The sequence below is a fragment of the Bacillus rossius genome, chromosome 18 (assembly GCF_032445375.1).
Source record: "Bacillus rossius redtenbacheri isolate Brsri chromosome 18, Brsri_v3, whole genome shotgun sequence".
Classification (NCBI taxonomy): Eukaryota; Metazoa; Arthropoda; class Insecta; order Phasmatodea; family Bacillidae; genus Bacillus; species Bacillus rossius.
Window position 1 is genome coordinate 29,917,411 of NC_086345.1, and position 20,160 is coordinate 29,937,570.

A 20,160-nucleotide genomic window follows, 5' to 3' on the forward strand; every position below is an offset into this window, starting at 1 on the left:
TTGAAAATATATAGTTAAAAATAGATGGTTTTTGCATTCTTCACAAAATCGATGGCTAACTACTAGAAATGAATATATTTTTGTTGACGATTTATTAAACAGTAAAAAGTAAGTGTTAAGTTAGGTGACCGTTTTATGCACTATATTAGTGCCGTCATAATTGACAGTAATCAAAGCCCAAGGCTCAGTACCATCCATCGCTCGTTCCAGGTATCGAAAACACGGGTCAGGAGCACCACTGTGAAGTACAACATTCGAACTGTGCAGTATATTATTCCCAGATATGTTCTTTTGGATGCGAGTGGTTCTTGGTTTGAATCCTGGGTAGAGCATAAGTCTAACATAGGAAAAATATATATTTGTATTCCATTTTATTATGTAGTTTTAATGAGGATAAATGGACTCTCTGGCTGTTTTGTGATAATCTCTAGGCCACTTCACAAAAAAAACCTTGTCAACAAAGTAGCCGTGAAGGATTGTTGTGAATATGTAATATGTATTCACGTGGAAAGTAGTTTATTACATTATCAAACAGAAATACAGTCGTTTAGAACGGACTAGAGAATATATAAATATTTGTACTATTTAGTGATGTAGCATTCATCTGATTTTTATTTTCAAAGAACATTATTCTGGTAGATAATTGCTGCACATGGCATATTTATTTAACGTGTTTTGTTAATGTTTTTGGCGCCTATTTACGTTGCAATTCGTAAATTCGTGTAAAATGGAAGTTACACGTTCAAGTAAGTTCTTGTTTTACTAGGTATTTAATTAGATGTAGCGTTAGATATCTATAACAACTAAGCGCATTTCACTTGCGTCTTGAGCATGCACTCTAAAGCTGGAGTTGCAATGCCACGAAAAACACGATACGACAAACCCGACGATTTTTTTTTTTTGCTGTCGGCAAATCGTTCCAAGCCAAATACACTATAAAAAAACAGTAAAGAATGGGCTATAAACCACGTAGAAGAGAGAAAAAACACGCTATCACAGCCCATGCTTTTTCTAATTTTTGGCTGCTTTCTGTAATCTTTCAACTCAATCGGGGGGCAGTACGACACGGCCAAATTATAAATAGAATAAATTCCTTGAGGGCCGTCGGAGCATGTATTTTGTTGGGTTGACATCATGGCGAGCTTGTATTTCATTGGTTATTGAGTGTATCGGGCCTGATGTGTCATTTCAGCTTTAGAACACTTTCTGTTGCCGGTGATCAATCGCTCATAAGCTGTCGAAACATGCCAATTACATTTGCAGAGTTGGAAACCTTTCAACAATAGTTAAAAACAGCGTATCTGAATTCGTACTGGTTTTTGAGAAATTACCAGTCATATTTTACATTAGGTGGCCTGTGCAGTGTTGCGATCACCACCATTACATAGTGACTTTATCCTGTGGCGCTCAATTTATAAGTATGTGTATATTTTGTATTTGGATTTTGTGATCAGGTTGTATGCTACCAAGTCGGTGCTCTGCGCCTCCGTACTGATAAAAAAAATCTCTGTCAAGGGTTAATGCTTGGGTTGGGACGAACAGTAGGAATTCATGTATTTATTTTAATTTTCATTTACCTTCCAATGACGAAACAAAATATAAACATGAAATATGCATGTTCTTACACATGGAGAACCACAGGATTGGCAAAATAATTAAAGCACAAAATAGCTCCAGCTGTGTCAAATGGTAATTTTACAGAAACCAGTAGGAAAATGTGAATTCTGTTTTTAGGGTAAAATAGGAATTTTATTATATAATTTACGATAAAGCAGCAACGTAAAAGTTTTACTAGTCCATAAATTATTTACATTTTTTTCCACAAGTTTATTAGCATAATCATCATTAGAGATTTCCCACAATGCTGGCCAATCGCTAACCAACTCAATGAACGTGTCTGTATCAAGGAACTTTTCATAAAATATTACAGCACAGATGGACACAGATGAACCCGACGATGGTACTAAACAGGTAACATGGACAACACAACGATGCCAGCGCAAACACAGTCAGCTTCCTAAGATAAAGCAGTTGTGACGTTCGGGAACTGAGATCGGTTCCCGTCGTCGGGCACAAACAGACTGTGACAGCCTCTGTCATTGAGGTTCCTTGTGACGCGACAAGCAGTGTGACTCCTCCCCACGGCAAGAAGGTGGAGGAGGAGGAGTGTGCGAGCCGCGGCGCGCTGTTGGCAGACCTGGAGGAGCTGCTGCCGGAGATAGAGCGGGCCGTCGCGGAGGCCCAGTTCCTGGCGGTGGACGGGGAGTTCACGGGGCTGCGCGAGGGCCAGAGCGTGTTCCCGCACGACTCCCCGGCGCGGCAGTACGCCAAGCTGCTCCGGGGCATGGACTTCCTGCTGGTGCAGTTCGGGCTGTGCGCCTTCCAGTACCACCCTGGCGAGGACAGGTCAGCAGGCGCCCGCCCCGACACACACGTTCCCTGTCACAACTGCCTTACAACATGTGGCATGTGGTGGAGAAATTATTCTCTTTAAAAAAAATGTACTATTCCATTTCCGAAAAAATCTTTAAAATATAAGAATTCCTTAAAACCTTTAATACAATCATGAAACATATCGTCTCTTAGCAAATAATACAGCCTGATTGATATTTTTAACAAAATTGACTTTTTTGGTTCCAAAGTATACTACCGGACGTTTCACATCCACCGATAAAATTTTTTTTATGGTAAAATCCTGGAGAGATAGCAGCCCCATCGCACAGAAATGGAACCGCCTAAATACGCAAAGAAGACTTATTAATTGCAGTCGGCTCCATGCTGCTCAGCTGTAGGGGATGGTGGAGACAGGATTGATTCTACTATTTTTCTGGAATTGCAAAATAGTTAAATTACTTCAAAAAATTCACCAGGGAAGTTGCAATTTTTGTCATGGAAAGTCAAGATCACTCACTGAATTTGGTTCTTTTGGTTTTCCGAGGCATGCAAAACTGCTTGTGTGAACTTATTTTTGAAATAGCTCTCTATAAAATATAGCTTTATATAAAAAAAAACATTGTACGTGCTGGTTGAAATGGAGCCGTGAGTGGGAACGGAGCTGGAATGTGATTGTCCAGTACCTCAAAACAGGCGCAGTCACAGTAGAAGTGTGTGCTGGGCGCAGGTACACGCACCGAGCCTACAACTTCTACGTGTTCCCGCGGCAGCTGAGTCGCTCCTCCGCCGACCCGCGCTTCCTCTGCCAGAGCTCGTGCATCAACTTCCTGGCCACGCACGGCTTCGACTTCAACAAGCTGTTCCGCGACGGTGAGCATGTTGCACGATGACTGTCCTGCAGCCAGTCGCTGAAATCTTACTTGATTGGTTGAACCTGTTTCTTCCAGGGCCGGGGGCAAAAAATAATCAGGTTTTTCTGTTTTTAACCATGGTTTTATATTGTGTATTTTAAACTAACGAAAGGATCGGTTTCGGTTCTTGGCAAACTAAACCCGCGCCAAGAACCGTAACCGGTACCGGTTCCTCGGACAACACAAGGACGACAGCACAGATGAACTAAGACAGAACGAACTGCTATTTCTCCCCGTCAACACGCTCACTTCCCAGCAATAACGTAAAATCAGACTTCTCCGTTGCAAGCCAATTTTTTATTTTTTTTAAATTTTTTTATTCTAATTTTAAATTCAGACATGCCCACCGACAGTCGTCAGACTCGTGTGGCGGGCACGATAATTGTACGTGGACGAACATAAGGTTGTCACCGCAAGCATGCGGACTCCCTCCGCGGCGGTGCCGTAGCAGGCAAGAACAGCAACGCACGGCCGACACATGGAGGAAGAGTACCACATAATGTAGCCTGCGTGCTTGATAAAGAGGGCAGAGGTGCCCACCCCCCCAAACACTATGACTCTCCCCCCCTTACCCTGTGTCACCCTTCCCCCCCCCCCCCCCAACCAAAATTTTTTATGCCATTTTCTCAATGATTTACTCAATTATTTTATAATATTATACTTTTTTAGTATTATATTTGGTCACATTTTGCATTAATTAAAACTGGTTTTCTAATAATAATTTTGGTCATATCAGGTAATATTTCCATCCTGAACCGACAGATGCCCAAAAACTGCTATTTTTGTTGAGAGGAAAGTGCGGGGTTTGCCAATTTTGATTTACAAGATCCCAGTTCAACCGTCAAAGCACCGGAAACGTATTTTAACATTAGAAGCTATAAGTATGTAAATAATATGTACATTTTTGTCGTCTTTCAACACACGCGCCCCCCTCCGTCTGAAATTTTAATGACACAGTCTGCGTCGTTACCCCCCCCTCGTGGGCACCCCTGTAAGGGGGTGTCGGGGAAGTCCCGGGGCGACGTTGCAGGGTGCAGGGTGAGGGCGTGTGCGCAGGCATCCCCTACATGACTCAGTCGGAGGAGCAGCGGCAGAGGGAGGAGCTACGCGAGCAGGAGCGCCAACTGGGGTCCCCGCAGCGCGGCGAGCCCGTGCCCGTGCCGGACAACCTGCAGGACACCGTGTCGGGCCTCTGGTGCGCTCTCCGTCCGTCCGTGCTCCAGTCAGCCCCAGGGTGTCCACAAGGGAAAAAAATATTTCGTACCAACTTAGGCAAAAAAAAGTACTAGATTTGAAAGAAAAAAGTACTAAATTTTAATTTGTTATGGTTTTAAAACAATTAAGGAAGTCATTATGACACTGCAATGCTCGAACTTAAATATCACACCACACACACACACACATTCCATAGTTTTTAAAAATAATTAAGCTTAATAATAAAACACATTGGAGTTACTGTAATATTATTGTATTAAAGAATAAAAAGTACTAGATCTGAGCCTAAATGTACCTACTAGACTACTAAAAAAAATTATAAAAGTACTAACTGTGGACACCCTGGTCAGCCGTGAACCAAACTGTCAAAGCATTATTTTAGTTGGTGTTATAGTGCATAGCCATACCTATACTATAATAAAATAGTGTAGAAAGTTCTGTTTGAACTAGTACAGCCATAGGAATGGAGGAGGCTGGGTTTTCTTAATGTTTATATTTTTTCCCCTTTAAAAAAAATGGCAAAATATATTTATTTAAAAATTAAAAATTTGCCAGGGATATTTCAACTTTTCGGTCACAGGTTTGTGTGCACGATTCCCGGCGAGTGGCAGACGTAGCTGTGAACCGGTGGTGGGGGTTTGTCTGACAAGTAACCCTTCCCCAGTGTCAAAAAAACTCTTTTTAAGTCCTGGCTCATGCATACGTTCATTCATTTTTGTGTGGGCTGGAACACTGTGCATGCTTTCAGTAGAACTTGTTTAGTCTCTAACTTGGTTTTGTGGGAACGCGGGGTGGAGTCCTTACAGGCGCTACTTGCAGTTGGCCTCCAAGAGACCAGGAGGAGAGGGGTCGTTACCACAATGCCGAACGTACAATAACGCCGAATACCATAACACCGAATGCCAACTCGACCGCAACGCCGACAGCTTAAAAACTGCTGTGTATGACAACGCCGAATTACAGTAACGCCGAAAAATGTTGCTGCGGGGAGGGGGGGGGGGGGGGGGGGGCACAGGAGCAAAATGAAAAACAACTGAATGAATTTGTGTTCCAAACCTAACCTAGGCTAGCCTAACCTAGCCTAACCTAACCTTACCTTACCTTACCTAACGTAACCTTTGTGGCAGACCTGCAATGACATTTTTCGGCGTTAATGTATTTCGGCGTTGTGGTACACAGCAGTTTTCTAGCTGTCGGCGTTGTAGTCAATTTGGCATTCGGCGTTATTGTACGTTCGGCGTAGTGGTGCGTCCCCGGAGGAGAGCCCCACGCTCGTGTCACGAGGGGGCTCTGGTCGGTGCCGCAGCGCCCAGGTGCAGGACTTCCTGTCCGGGGACTCCCCGGAGCGCCGGCTGCCCACCTGCAGCGGCTTCGTGCGCAAACTGCTGCACCAGGAGGTGGAGCGGCGCTACCCGGGCGGCGAGGTGGTGCTGGAGGCGCGCCAGACGGAGGCGGGGGAGCGCGTGCTGGTGGCGCTGCGGGCGGGCGGCGCCGCGGAGCGCCGGCGGCTCCTGGAGGAGGCCCAGGCCAGGCGGCGGGCCGAGCTGGACCGGGCCCTGGGCTTCAGCAGGGTGCTGCGACTCGTCTCCCGGTCGGTCAGTAGCAGTTGGCACTGTCCTCGGCAGGCCAGCGGCAGACTAACTTTCACTACAATATGTTTGGCCATTTTTTATCACATACCGTGTTTCATCGCATAATCGTCACATCTTTTACACTAAAATCAAATTTCAAAAGTAGTCCAATTTTTATGTGAAAAAAAATTTTTTTTTAGGTAAAGTTATTCATAAAAACAAAACCTCTTCGTGGAAAGAATGTTTATTTAAAAATAAGAGTGTACAAAAGCATGCCAGAACCAGCGGGAACGGCTTGGAGCAGGGCACTGAACGTGCTGCCCCATAGCCTGCTGTATTAAACACTTGTCACTAGAGACCTGGAAAAAGGGAGGTTATTTTCTTTTTATGTGCACTTTCATTTGATAACATTTAATTTTAAAAATTTAAACCATGCTTATAAATCATTTTACAAAAATTCTATTTTGTAATTTTTTCATCTTACTACATTTGAAACTGGAGGTGCTGAAAATTCAAACTGTAAGTGTTGTATGATGTCCGCAGGCTTTCACGGCCATTGTCTGAAGTAGCTTGGCTTCCGGGTTGTAGTCGCGTTTCGGTCGACATTGCAGTCGCCATCATCAGAGAGCAGTTACCTTAGGGTAGTAGGTATTGGGTAACTGCTCCCTGATGATGGCGACTGCAATGACGACCTAAACGTAGGTGAATTATCCGCCAAGGACACGGCTGCAACCCGGAAGCCATGCTACTGCAAGTCTTGTGTTGCGATGGAGATTGTTTGAGGTGTGTGCTCGCCACGGAGTGACGTGTGACGTGTGTGGCGTGCCCAGGGCAAGCTGGTGGTGGGACACAACATGCTGCTGGACGTGAGCCACTCCCTGCACCAGTTCGTGGACCCCCTGCCGCCCGACTACCTGCAGTTCAAGGAGATGGTCGGCTTCGTGTTCCCCAGGTAACCCCCGGCACAGGGGAGCAAGGATCCGTTGGCATTTTTGATCAAATGACCTCACTGGGTTTGGACCAAGCACCCATTTTTTTTTTAAATTTTTTTTTTTTACATTAATATTAATTTTTTCTGAATTTATAGCTTAATAATTACTGATTTTCAAGGTGGCTGCCGTAACGAAAAGTGCAACGGTTATGTCGTAATTGGGAAATTTCGGACGTGACGTCATAATTCAAAATGGCGGGGGGGGATATTGGTGGAAGGTTTATTTATCACAATTTTACTGATTATATATTTATATATTTATTTTAATTTTAACTTTTTCCTGAAATTTTCTAGCATTAAAAAAAAAAATGTAGTTTTCAAGATGGCGGCTGTAATGGAAATTGCAACGCCCAGTAGTGGTTTATTCCATTCCAAGATTGCGGAATGTTCTGGAATTCAGGATGTCTGGATTGAAGATGGTCACTGAGGTCAAGCTCCCAAGGTTAAACGTCATCCAAAATGGCCGCCGTGACCGTTACGATCCAAGATGGTGGTCGGTCACTGACCCCCCCCCCCCCCCCCCCCCCCTCCATCCACGATCTACAGCCTGTGGGGCATTGATGCTGTCTCATTGAGAAGGTTCTTTACTTCTGGTTGGATACTTGAAAAAAAGGAGAGGTTTTTGTTTATTTCTTAAAAGCTGTGTTATTTTTTCTACAAAATTCACGGCAAAAAGAAAAGGAACGTGAAGGCTTGGTGTTGGCTTGTGGCGGATGATGCGGGCCGTGTTGCAGGCTGCTGGACACCAAGCTGATGTCTGCGTCGCCGCCCTTCAAGGACAGGATCGCAGTCAACGCGCTGCAGAGCCTGTACGACTCGCTGTGCGACGAGCCCTTCTCCATGCCGCAAGTGGGTGGGTGTCACGGGCCTCGGTGGGGTCACTTTCGATAACCGAGCATTCCATTAAAGTATTTGGTATGCTTGAACCAGGGGTCTAGCCAGGGGGGGGGGGGGGGGGGGGGGGTTAGGGGTTCAAACACCCCCTTAGCACCAAATCTTTAATTAATTTCTTATTCATCACTTAAACAAATTTCATATTAAAATTAATAAGAATTTTACCGTTACAATATTTAAATTTAAGTACCGAAAACTGCTAAAATAGCACTATTTTACACCTTAAAATCCTAATTTTCCAGGGGGAGGACCCCCGGACCCCCCACTTTATTACGTGGGGGGGGGGGCATGCTTCTTAACACACTCCATACACAAATCCTGGCTACGCCACTGGCTTGAACACAGCCAAAATTTTATAAATTATAAACTTTTTATTGCCAAAAATGGTTGTAACTAATATGGCATATTGTAGTTACTTCTCCTTAGAAGAACAGTCACTCCTATTACCATACACTTTGTGTCTCCTCCTCAATTGTTTTTACAAAGTAGTGTTTGCTATAATTGGTTTGCACTAACCTGAAAATTTGTCGCAGACGTATTTGCGAGAAGCAGAGGTTCTCAAAGTGTGTGCCGTGAGGCGCTCCTATTTTCTCTTCTTCGGAAACTTAACTTGGTTGCGTTCGCGATGAACAATTCAAATTGCTGCGTGCACCACTCGCCATGTTGGCCGGAGCTCGCGCTCTGGTTGTGTCGGAATGTGAGATCACCGAGCTCACGTGCACCTTGACTAACTTGATACTGAATTTTTTTAGTATTTTTCTGTAATGATAACATATCCTTGTGTGTCAATTATAATAATTGTACCTACACGAGCTACAGATGGTGGTATGTGAGCCTCAGATTGTAGTTTTCATTTCCATGTCTAGTGTCATAAAAAAAAATATTTATTATCTTTTTTTGTCATTGTACACAGATTTGGACTAGTAAGACATCTCTGATTATCTTGTTATTTTCAGTTTAGTACCGATTTTTACTTACATTGTCTCACTTCGGGTCCTTTGTAGTGCTCTGCGAGTTTTTCTCAACGACACCCAAATCAGGGTTCTAAGTTGACGCATTTCCACGCTACACCAGTTAATAACTTTACACAAAGCTTGTTCGTAACAATCAACGCATGTTGCGCGACACACACGTACAGACGTGATAGGCTATGTCTGTTGTGGCCTCATCCATTGTTTGCGCATTATCAGTGGCGTAGTCATTAGCTATTCAAATCGTACAGTATTTTGTCACGCGAGAAAGGTGGACCGACTATCACTGTTCCGAGCGAATAGAAGTTTTCAAGTCAATGACTTGATGTAAGTTTTTGGACATACACTTAAAAACCTTTTCTGTTGATGAAAAAATAAAAATAGAGAAATAAATATTTATTATAATAAAGAAATAAATATTTTTTTTTAAATTTATTTTTTTATTTTCTTCAACAGAAAAAGTTCTTAGCAATGGCGTATGTCCAAACACTTACATCAAGTCATGCACTCCCATTGCACAAATCTTTCAAAGATAATTTTCGAGTCGATGTCACCGTAGATGCGTGACCTGCCCGTCAGCGTGGGGACTGAGCCGGGCGTGTGTGGGCAGGGGTCGCGGAGGAGGGGGCCGGCTACACGGCGCGGGACGACAAGGGCCACGAGGCAGCGTACGACGCCTTCCTCACCGGCCTGTGCTACCTCGCCATGGCGCGCCACCTGGGTACGTCTGCCGCGCCTCTGTCTCTCCTGTCGGCACAGGCTGGAGGCCAGTTTCCTTTAGGATAGTTTGGTGTTATTGTTTTCATATTTTTTAAGAAATATGTTTGTAGAATATTTTTACTGAACACGTGTGCTGCCTTAATGTTCCATGATTCCAATCTCTATCAAAAACAAGTGTCATTTTAACTGATACAATATAATGATTTGAAATAAACATGTCCAAATTTTTGTAACAAATAAAACAAATCTCTTAAGTTTTTCTGTGTTTGAAAAAAAAATGTACTAATGTCATGAATGTAAAGATATCATTAACAAGTTAAAAAAAAATTAAATGTTTTTCAATCTTTTTTTTATTAAATTCTGGCAAAACACTGTGCTAAATAAATTACTTTCATTTAATTTAATAATTAAAAATATTAGTTATTTCGTTATTTGTCATTGGAATTAAGTTTTGGTTGTAAATTCTGATTTTAGTTGCATTTCGATTTCGATTCTTTGTGGTATGTGTATTAACTTGAATTTTGGTGTTGCATTGTGTATTTACACGCTTTTTTGGTGTGAGGTGTTATTTCTGTTTTACCGCAATTCGCCATATAATCTTGTCCCGACCTATATTTTGTGTCATCGTGTTTTCCAGAAACTACTATAGCAGTTTGAGCAGATGTATCATTACTGATGTATCATATTTTTTCCCTGATGTCCTAATCCTTCCGTGTTTTCAGGCTCGCAAGACAGTCCGCCCACGCACCCAGTTCTGCCAACATCACCGCTCCTCGCACCCTACATCAACAAGTAAGTACCCCCCTCGCCCTTGCGTGCCGTGCTCGTCCTTGGTTGGTCGAGCCAGTCCTCCCACTGCATATTCCCAGTCGACGTGCCACGGATAAGCCGCGTGTCTCCAGCGCGGAGCTGCGAGTCAGGCCTGTGCGAGGCCTCCACTGAGCAAGTCAGTCGAAGCTCTTTTTAATATTCCATTCGACTTTCACCAGGAAATTTGCTGTTATTTTTATTTGAAGTTTCTGTTCTGATGCGGAGCTTCACGACTGATGTGAAGCTTTGCATTTTAAAACATTGGACGCCTAAGATTCTCTCGTGAAATAAATTGCTTGAATAAAGATGGGTTACTTAAATCAAGTCGTGGCACTCCGTTTGCTTTTATGAATGCTCAGGTTTACTATTATGCATGGTTATTTTATAATTTTTATTGAATTGGCCCAGTGGGTTAATCACTCAAATCAGTTCAGAAATTGCAATTGTTAAGTAATTATGTTTTTACTTAATCCTAAAATTTATAAAAATAAGTGTAATGCAGATTCGCCGTGAACAGTATTTGCAATTCGCAAATTTTTTAAACAATCAATTTGAATATTCGCTTCGCATCTAAAAAAACTAGCATCTGTGAACTCTGCGTGTAATTTCCTAGCAGCAGCAGTTGCGGGCTATTGTGGTGCCGGAACAATCCGTCTCCAGCTGTTCCCACTTCTTGAAGCATTGCTATGAACCTTTCTGAAGGGTGATCCTTCTGTGTTGTGAATAACCGAGAAGCGAGTAGTTGTGACCTCACATTTGTGTTTTGTCGCATTCCTTTCATTTTTGAGTGCAAGTGAAGTGTCTTCTGGACAAACATTGCCATTGCTTATAATAATCATAGTTTTGTTTATCAGGTTGAATCTTTTGAGGAGCGTTGATTCCAACTACATTGACCTGTCGGGAGACGATCGTAAGTATTGCGTTACTAGAATTAAATAAGTCTTATCGTTTTTTAGTGGTAAGCACAAAATCACACTTGCACAGTTTGATGTATTTACCTATATAAATACTATTTTTTTTATCTTGAATTATACTTAAAAACTATATCTTGTATTTTTACACATTGGTAATACAAACAACTGTTTTTTTATTGCTAAAAAAATCCAGACAAAATAAAAATTGTATAAGCTGTATAAAAAGAGAAATAACACAAACGGACAAAGTTAGGAAATTAGTATTCTAACAGCCATCATGATATCTTACATGGTTTTTAAGCCAAGATTAAGGTGAAATAAACGTTTAAAAGTAATTTTTTGAAATCTAAAGTGTTTTTAGACATTTCTTTGTAATATTATAAATTTAGTTCATAAGTTTCTACTTGTGTTGTGTATCGAGAAAAAAAAGCTGTCAACATTGTTAACAAAGAAATTCTTTAGTTATGGGCAGTACGTGTTAGTATGCACATAATTTTCAAAACCTTTGGATACGTGGAAGACGATCATCTCGATTATGTTCAGCCGAATGAAGTTGAACAACCACCACGACGATGTGGAAAATAATGGCGTTACTTACAATTATTTTTCAAAGAAATAATTTTGCTACAGCCATGAAATTCGCATTGGTTTGTAGGACATGATTCAATTAGACATAATTCAGAGGCTCAAGTGATCCGTCTTAAATACTTGCCGTGTTGATGTACAGTGGAAATGTTTCTCAGCTCCGACTTGAAAGACGATACCGGAGTCAAGAAGCATGTGTTGTGTAGAGGTCTACAACATGCATGTCGTGGTGAAGGCGGTGGTTGAGACTCGCCCCGCGTGGGCCCGGGGGTCTGGCGCTGAGCTCGCCCCTGCTTGTGCGCAGCCGAGGTGCCGACGGCCCACGTGTTCTACCTCAGCTTCCCGCGGGAGTGGAAGACCAGCGACGTGGCGGAGCTGTTCAGCCCCTTCGGTGAGTCCCCGGGATGCTCGAGGCTCGCCCCTTGCGAGTCGTGTCCCGCCTTTGATCTCGGGCAAAATAATTCTAACAATTTTCACCGTGAGGGTCGGAACCGTGTATCTGTCCCCAGTAGAACACAAGTGAAGTCTTCATGGTCCGTGTCTCAGCTTTTTGCAGCCCAAGAAACAGGGCGCCGTTCACCCTTGGTCCTTCGTCTTTCCCTGCACACAAAATGCGATTGAAAAGAAAACTATTTTTTATACATACTCTTGTTTTCCTTCCCCCCCCCCCCCCCCCCCCCCCAGGCCGGGTAGTCTTCTGACAGGCGGCAGATGTAGCCTAATGGCACAGTTCATGATGCCTTACACGCACTGCTGAGCAATTTTAATTAATCAATTTATATTTACTGGTAACATATTTGTTAAGAAACAACGCAGGCTAGTTATTTCAGCACATAGTCAACCACAACAGTGCAATGGTTAATTTTTTTTAAACCCAAAATCAAATAAAAAATTTGGAATATGGGTATTTTATTATTCTAACCCCAGGTTTTTAGCAATAATGGTTTGTATTATCAGAAATAGTTCCATACAAAAGTTTTAGATAAAAATAATAACATTTACAAACTATTTTAATGGATAGTGTGCCCTACTAAGGGAATTATGAATTTTTTTTCGTCCTCCAACCCTTGTCATTTCTTCTTGTATTTAGACAAAAGTTTTGTGGTAGTACCCCAACAGGTTAAAATACATTGAAACTGATATGATATTCTTCATTATATGGGAGTTATAGTGATTTTTTATGTTTTTCAAACATCCTTCCCCATTTCTACCCCAATAACGAACTCGACAGAGATTTTCCATGATTGTTTTTCATGTATCAGCTTGGAAGTGATTGGTGAAAAATTAGGGCCGTTATCATGTTCCTAAAAATCGGATATATATAACTTTTGAGTTGACAATGATTTTGGGGTCTACGGACCATGAAACGAAAAACCATATAAAAATATCCCGGAAGCCGCACCATGGTAACGGCTACAATAGGCAGTATTTCTTCGAAATCTACCATAAATGACTGGAATTTCTTCATTTTTTTTTCCCCTTCGTTAAGGAAGCCTGAAAAGTCAAGAGAAGTCCGAACCAGAAATTTCGTAGCAGCTGTTGAGGCTCATCCCGACCCTTATCATGGTGATTGGTTTTATGCTAATGCCAGATTATTTATTGAGAAAAGGTTTTTTAAAACAGGACTGTAGTAGCTTGTTTCATTACTCACCGATGAAAAATTGAAGCACAAAAAAATTCATTTGTTAGGAAGTAACCATGAAATCAGAGGTGCAAAACAGGGGGGGATGGGGCATGGGTATTTCCCCCCCCTCCCCCCTCTGAAACCTTGAAGTGAGGGCAAACGGGGGGCAAAGAAAGTGCTGTGTAATCAATTTTGACATAATAAAACTGCTTAAATAGCACCATTTTCCACCTTGAAATACAAATTTTCCCGGGGGAGGACCCCCGGATCCCTAGCTTCAGTAGGGGGGGATTTATGATTCTTTATAAAGAGGTATATTGCCCCCCCCCCCCCCCCCCCTTGGAAATCTAGTTGTTGCGCCCCTGCATGGAATGTTTAAGTTACGAACACGGACAGTAGGGGACGAGAAGCAGGTTGGATGTCCGTGGAGTGTCAGGAGCGGAGTGTGCGCGCGCTGCCCCAGGCGGCGTGCAGCTGTCGTGGGTGAGCGACACGTCGGCGTGGGTGGCACTGCGCCGGCGCGACCAGGCGCGCCTCGTCGCCGCCACGCTCTCCCAGAGCGACCGCTACGCGCTGGTGTCGCACGCCGCCCACCGGCGCCACGAGGAGCTGTGCGGCTGCGCCACGCTCTCCGCGCGGGACATGGCCCTGTGCCTGCGCAAGCGCTCCCCGTCCCCGGCCGTGCTGAAGCGCCGTGCCCGGGAGCCCGTGCCGGCCGCCGGCACGCCCAAGAGGAGGTGCAGCCGTGGCTTCCGAGAGTGAGTGCGTCGCCGGCGTAGAGCAGCTTCATTCCCGTTTAGCACAATTACCGCATATACGCGTGTATAGCGCGCCCTTTTTTCCCTCAAGTAAAGGAAAAAAATCAAGGATGCGCGCTATACACGGAAAAAAAAAAGTTGAGGGGTGGAGGTGGTGAGGAGGAGTGTTAGTCGTTAACTGCCGGGTGATGGATGACCCCACACATACGCACAAGCAACGAGGCCTCTCTTTCACACTCACACACAACCTGGTCTCTCGTACATACATGCTCACACACATGCACGTGTGCGGGCGAAGTGAGTCATCCAGTCCTCCGCGCCAGCTTAGCAACGGGAGTGGTGGTGTTTAGTCCTGTCAACTGTCAAGGTTACTTGATGGTCATAGTCCCGTTCCTGCCTGCCTCCCTCCCTCCCGCCCTATTACCAGTTGTGACGATACAGCGCTTCATTATCTTCCGTCTACACAGCAGAGTTAAGCGTGCTCGGTCGTTTCAGATGGTACAGTATGCCACAAAAGTTTCGCTTTCAGGTGGAAGAGTACTGAATTTAAGTATTTTCCTGACACATCACCACACATCAATGTAAATAATCATTTGTTTCATAAGTAATTACTTAACAGGTACCACAAAGTGTTAGTAAAATTTATTTTTTGGGGAAAAAAATTATATGTATATATATATTTTTTTTTTTTTTTTTTTGGAATTTGTTGCAATAATTGTGGTGCGCGCTATACACGAGGGCGTGCTATACACGAGTAAATACGGTAACAGAAATTGTAGGTTGGCACTGGAAAATATATTTAACGACAATTTTAATTTGTCCTGGATACATTCACACGATGTATTTCCAGCTGTTTGGTGCGTTCTAGGCAGCAGTGTTTAGTTGTGCTGTGGCGAGGCTTGTAGCCACTCAAGCGGCCGACACAAAGAAGTGATGTTGAGATTGGATACTGGCAGGCGTTGGTCGAGTTGCAGTAGGGGAAGTTTGGTACCTACGTTGTGCGTGATGAGAGCAGAGACGGGGTGCGCCTGTGCGTGGTCTGGTCAGCGCGGAGGGCCGTGTCCTGTTGCAGAGGCAGCGTCTCCAAGCGCGGCTTCGACCCCATCGCGGAGGAGCGCAGCGAGGAGCAAGGTGCGTCCCCCTCCCCCCTCTCCCCATCTCTCCTCCCTCCTGCTGCACGTCGCGCCCCAGAGTTGCCGTGCTTGCCATGACGCAGTAGGTACGCACACACTAGAGGTTATACTTCTTTTTTACTTGCGACAGTGAGATATATTTTGATATTTACTGCACCAAAAATTAATTAAATAAATAGTAAGTAATCAGTACTAATGCAAACGTGCGTATAAAATTGATAATTTAATTTAGTGAGATAACAGATATAAATTGTAATAATTTATTAAATAATAACGTTACAATTAACAATGCAAATAAATTATACGTACGAGAACATAACCTCGCTTACATAAATACACTTCAAAATACACTTACATTTTATGTTAATAATATTCACAATAAATAAATGGTTTTAACCACATGGACCAGTATTCAGTGTCAGTTACTGAATTTCTGAGCGCGATTCACGCGTAGTTCCGCACCCGCCACTAGGATTCGCTGCCGGAGCAGCCACGTCGACTATAGAATCATTCGATTGGCAGAGCAGAAGGTTGAATTGTATAAGTAAACGTCTCCGATAAAAACGGAAAAGACTTGGACCTGATTTTTCACAAGGAAATTTATTAAAATACTGCCCACCTTGTTAAAATTCATTTTTAATACTAGTACTATATAGTTTCCACACACGTTAAATGACAATAAATGTTTGAATATTAAAGGATAGTTGTACTATTATAAATAAAGCTTTATTTTTTATTAATTTGTGCGAATTCATAGAAATACATTACCTAACAAAATTAATATTATTTTAATTAAAAATAGAGGATATTGGCCTACCTAGTATGAAATACATAATCAGTCCAATGGATTGAGATATTAATAATCATTATTTTCGTAACGCACCTAAAGAGGTATAATTTCGAAAAAAAAAATTTTTGTTGTTTAGAATAAGCCTTGTACCAAACTCTTGGGGGTGACACACCACTAGAAGCATAGCAAGCATTCCTCTTATCATCCCGCCTCACTAACACACACCCCTAACTAGTACATATTGTGTACGGAGCCAGGGGTTTAGTGGTAAGGCACTAGACTCGCATTCGGAAACACCTAGCTTGGAAACTCTGTATAGTACCTGTACCCTGATGTTAATGTTCTGTGGTTTCCCAAAAAAAAAAAAAAAAACTCCGGGCAAACGCATGGACGATTCCTTTACTGCAGCCTCCTTCAGTGTTGCTGTCTTGTGACCTGTGTTGCAGTGACTGTCGTGGATACATTTGCGAATCCCAAGTTTTCAAACCTGCGTTTTCCCCGAGTCCAATTCCGTGATGATCGAAAGTTACGAAGACTCTGCAATTCATCCTCTCTCTTGGTTGAAGCTTTAGCTCGCTTTTCTCTCGTTGCCTGCATTTTGCAACCTTCCCTGTGTGCTGTCCGAATGTGGCCTTGCTTGTGCGAGTGTGGGGGCATCTGCTGTTCTTCCTGTTCATTGTTCTCAGTTGTGAACATCCAGACCTCTTTCAAATAGATGTTCTTAAGTTGTGTATAAATATAATTGTGTGGATGAATTTTAGTTTATATTTAAAAAATTTTAACATCTTGAAGAATTTTTTTTGGGAAATATTTTTTGTTTAAAAAAAAAATATGCAAATTTACACAGAAACAATACTAAGTAACATACTTCTGAAAAATATTCACACTCAATACTTAAGTTATAACTGTAGTTATGTTGTTAAGTAACTCTCCGCATTTGCACTTCACTTAACATGTACTTAGCATGTTAAGTGTTAAGGCCATCTTGAAAGAGGCAGGGGGGGGGGGGGGGGCATAATACCCAGCAGCCTGGAAGCACAGTTGAGTTTCGGGATTTTTTTTTCCTCCCCCTCCAATGCTTGAATTTATACTGGCAGTAGGACAATTCGGAGGAAACCTCACCTTACATGTTAAGCTGTATGCGCAGATCATTATTCACAGTTATACCTACGGTAACACTTGCAGTCTGTTTTGGTCAGGGAGGGGGGGGGGGGGGTTGAAAAGTTGTACATCATGCAACAGGAAGGGAGCTTGTGCCACCCCTGGTGCCTCTATGCCTCTATATGTCCCTGCAGCATGTCGCTAGAGTGTTGTAGCTAGCATGAAGTGTGTTCACAGGAAATGCTGAGAAAGAGCATGGGGCTTGCAGTGTGCTTACCTGTATGGCTTCAGTAGCTGCTTTCATAACATTGCTTTTGATTTATTATTTTAATATATATATATATATATGTATGTTGAATAGATAAAATAACTATTCGTTAATAATTTTTGCTGTGTTTGAATTTGCCTGAAATATAAGTTATACTTGCACATACTTATGACACTTGTGTCGACCAAACTAGTAGTGGATTGTGCAAGCATATGTACTTCTCGCTTGCTTCCAGGTAAAGAAATGTCTCCATTTTGAAGAAAAAAAAATCATAGGTTATATCATTTCAGTTCTTAAAAGATTTGTAATATTAATATCACATTATTATATACCAATAAATATATAATAAATAATTTCAGATGTATTATAAGGAAGTTTCAACAAACACAATCATAATTTACAAAATGAAGGAGAAACTTAGACTGCCATTTGTGTGTTTGGAATCAAATGTAAAAATGTACTAATTTCTGATAGAAATTTTTGCTAGACTTCAAATATTTATAAAATAAAATATTATGTTTTTAACAACATGTTTATCTGATTAGTACATCACAGGGGCAAGTAAAGAATTTCAGCTTACTAGTACATAACTGGGTACTTAAATATGGTCACAGCATTGTAACTTCAGCATTAGATAATTAAATATTAAAGATGGCTGATTTCCTTAATCGTTTACTGTGAATACGATTTCTGTGATAAAGTGCATGGTTCAGAAAAATTAATTTAATTTGTTGTATTGTGCAGCTCTGATTGGATCACTTTAAAACCACAAATGCTTGTCTAGTGTATTTATTTTTATTTTTTGATTGTTTCTGTTTTAGACAAGTGTATTACAAATTATTTTAATGTAAAAAAAGCAGCTTACAATTAAACTATTTTCGTGGATTAAGTATTACATAAGAGTATTTATGAAAATAAAAATAATAAAACAGAAATCTTCTGCTATTAATGTTATATTGGACTAAAATTAAAACATTTCTTTGAATGGGCTGCTAGTCTCCTGTTTCTTATGGACATTATTCGTACAATGCACAATTTAAAAGTAACAAACGTACGAAATACACTTATTATTATTATTATCTAGCTGAAAATATGTGTTCGTGTTTAGGAAAAAAAGTGAGTGGGGAATAAGCACTGACTATACACGACTGTTGAGATAAATGGTCTGATACATAACAGGCAAGCTGTGTTACAATGTTGTGGCTTCACACACCAAGCACAAACCTGATATTAGCTTAGGTGCGTAATTTCCGAGTATTCTCATGTTAAACTTGAACGTTAAATGTCACAAAGAACCAATTTAAATTAATTGTCTTTGACTGTAATTCATCAGCAGAAAAAATATTTTAGTTTAAGTGTGCTTCGTGTTACATTAAGAGTACCGTGTTTTCTCGTATAATCATCACACATTTTATTCCAAAATCAAGTTTGAAAAGTAGGGGTGCGACGATTATGCCAGGAAAAAAAAATTGTTAGGTAAAGTTATTCATGAAAACAAAACCCATTCATGTAAAGTACGTTTATTTAAAAAGTGAAGTTTAAAAGAGCACGCCAAACATTTCAAATTAATAACTCATGCAACAAAAACCTTTCTTCAACTTTAAATAGAAAAACAAAATTTGTGACACGAACGCAAGCCACTTGAATACATCGTTTTGTACGGAAAAGATACCAACACATAGCGCTCGGCATCTAATAGCGGGACCTAAAACTTCATGCGACTTTACGCGAGATTTTTTTATCCCAATTTTGACGGCTAAAAATATAGATGCGCGATTATGCGAGTGCGACGATTATTGGATGAAAAAGGGTAATTGTTTTTATTAGGTAGTTATTGATGCTAGTGGCAGACCGTGTCGCAGCGCCGGGCGTGTGTTACAGAGGCCAGTCCGTGCTCGGGCGCGGCCGGCGGTGGCTGTGTGCCCAGTGGCAGCGCGCCGGCCGCGGCACGCACCAAGCAGTTTGCCGAGTGCGACTCGTGGGACTGAGGCCGCGCCTGCTGGAGTGGGTCAAGATGGTGTTCATCGTGTCCGTGCTCCTCGGGCTGGCGACTTCCGTGGCGTGACTGCGCACGTCACATTTCGGTTTTTTAACGATTAAGATTCGGACACAACAAGTTCAAGCACTTTTTCTCCATCCTCTGTCAAAGTGGAGTAGATTCATCAGTTTTTTTATTTGTAAGTAACAAAATGTTACCAGTTTCGGCAACACGGATACTGTTGTAAAGTATTGTTTGACGCAAGAGGCCGATAGTGACGCATAATTAAAACGATGGCCATGTGTGTGTGTGGTTTGTTTCTTCTGCTCTCTCCCCAACGACCAGACGAACACATCGTGGGTTTGGCTGCAGTCTAACCTCGAAAGCAAAAAACCTGAAGAGGGGGCCCCTCAATTTCGTCCCTTTGCAATGAGGTTTTTTACTAACCAAACTATTACAAAAGTTAATCACAATTTTTATATAATTTCTAAATCAAATTAAAATGTATTTAAAAATATTATACTCATTTAGA

General features: G+C 42.0%; 1 protein-coding gene across 2 annotated transcripts; it reads left to right on the plus strand.

Annotated features, from left to right (window-relative positions):
• Positions 1-461: 461 nt before the first annotated feature.
• LOC134541263 (poly(A)-specific ribonuclease PARN-like) lies at positions 462-19,932 on the plus strand. 2 transcript variants are annotated; one of them, XM_063384550.1, is made up of 14 exons: positions 462-746; positions 2,196-2,406; positions 3,122-3,264; positions 4,362-4,500; positions 5,827-6,115; positions 6,922-7,043; positions 7,817-7,935; positions 9,558-9,668; positions 10,390-10,459; positions 11,332-11,387; positions 12,281-12,367; positions 14,064-14,358; positions 15,431-15,489; positions 19,532-19,932. In XM_063384550.1, exons 1-14 carry the CDS (start codon positions 728-730, stop codon positions 19,636-19,638), a joined length of 1,827 nt encoding a protein of 608 aa, XP_063240620.1. In that variant the 5' UTR covers positions 462-727; the 3' UTR covers positions 19,639-19,932. The 2 variants fall into 2 exon arrangements, with proteins under 2 accessions (XP_063240620.1, XP_063240619.1); XM_063384549.1 differs by lacking the exon at positions 15,431-15,489.
• Positions 19,933-20,160: the final 228 nt, after the last annotated feature.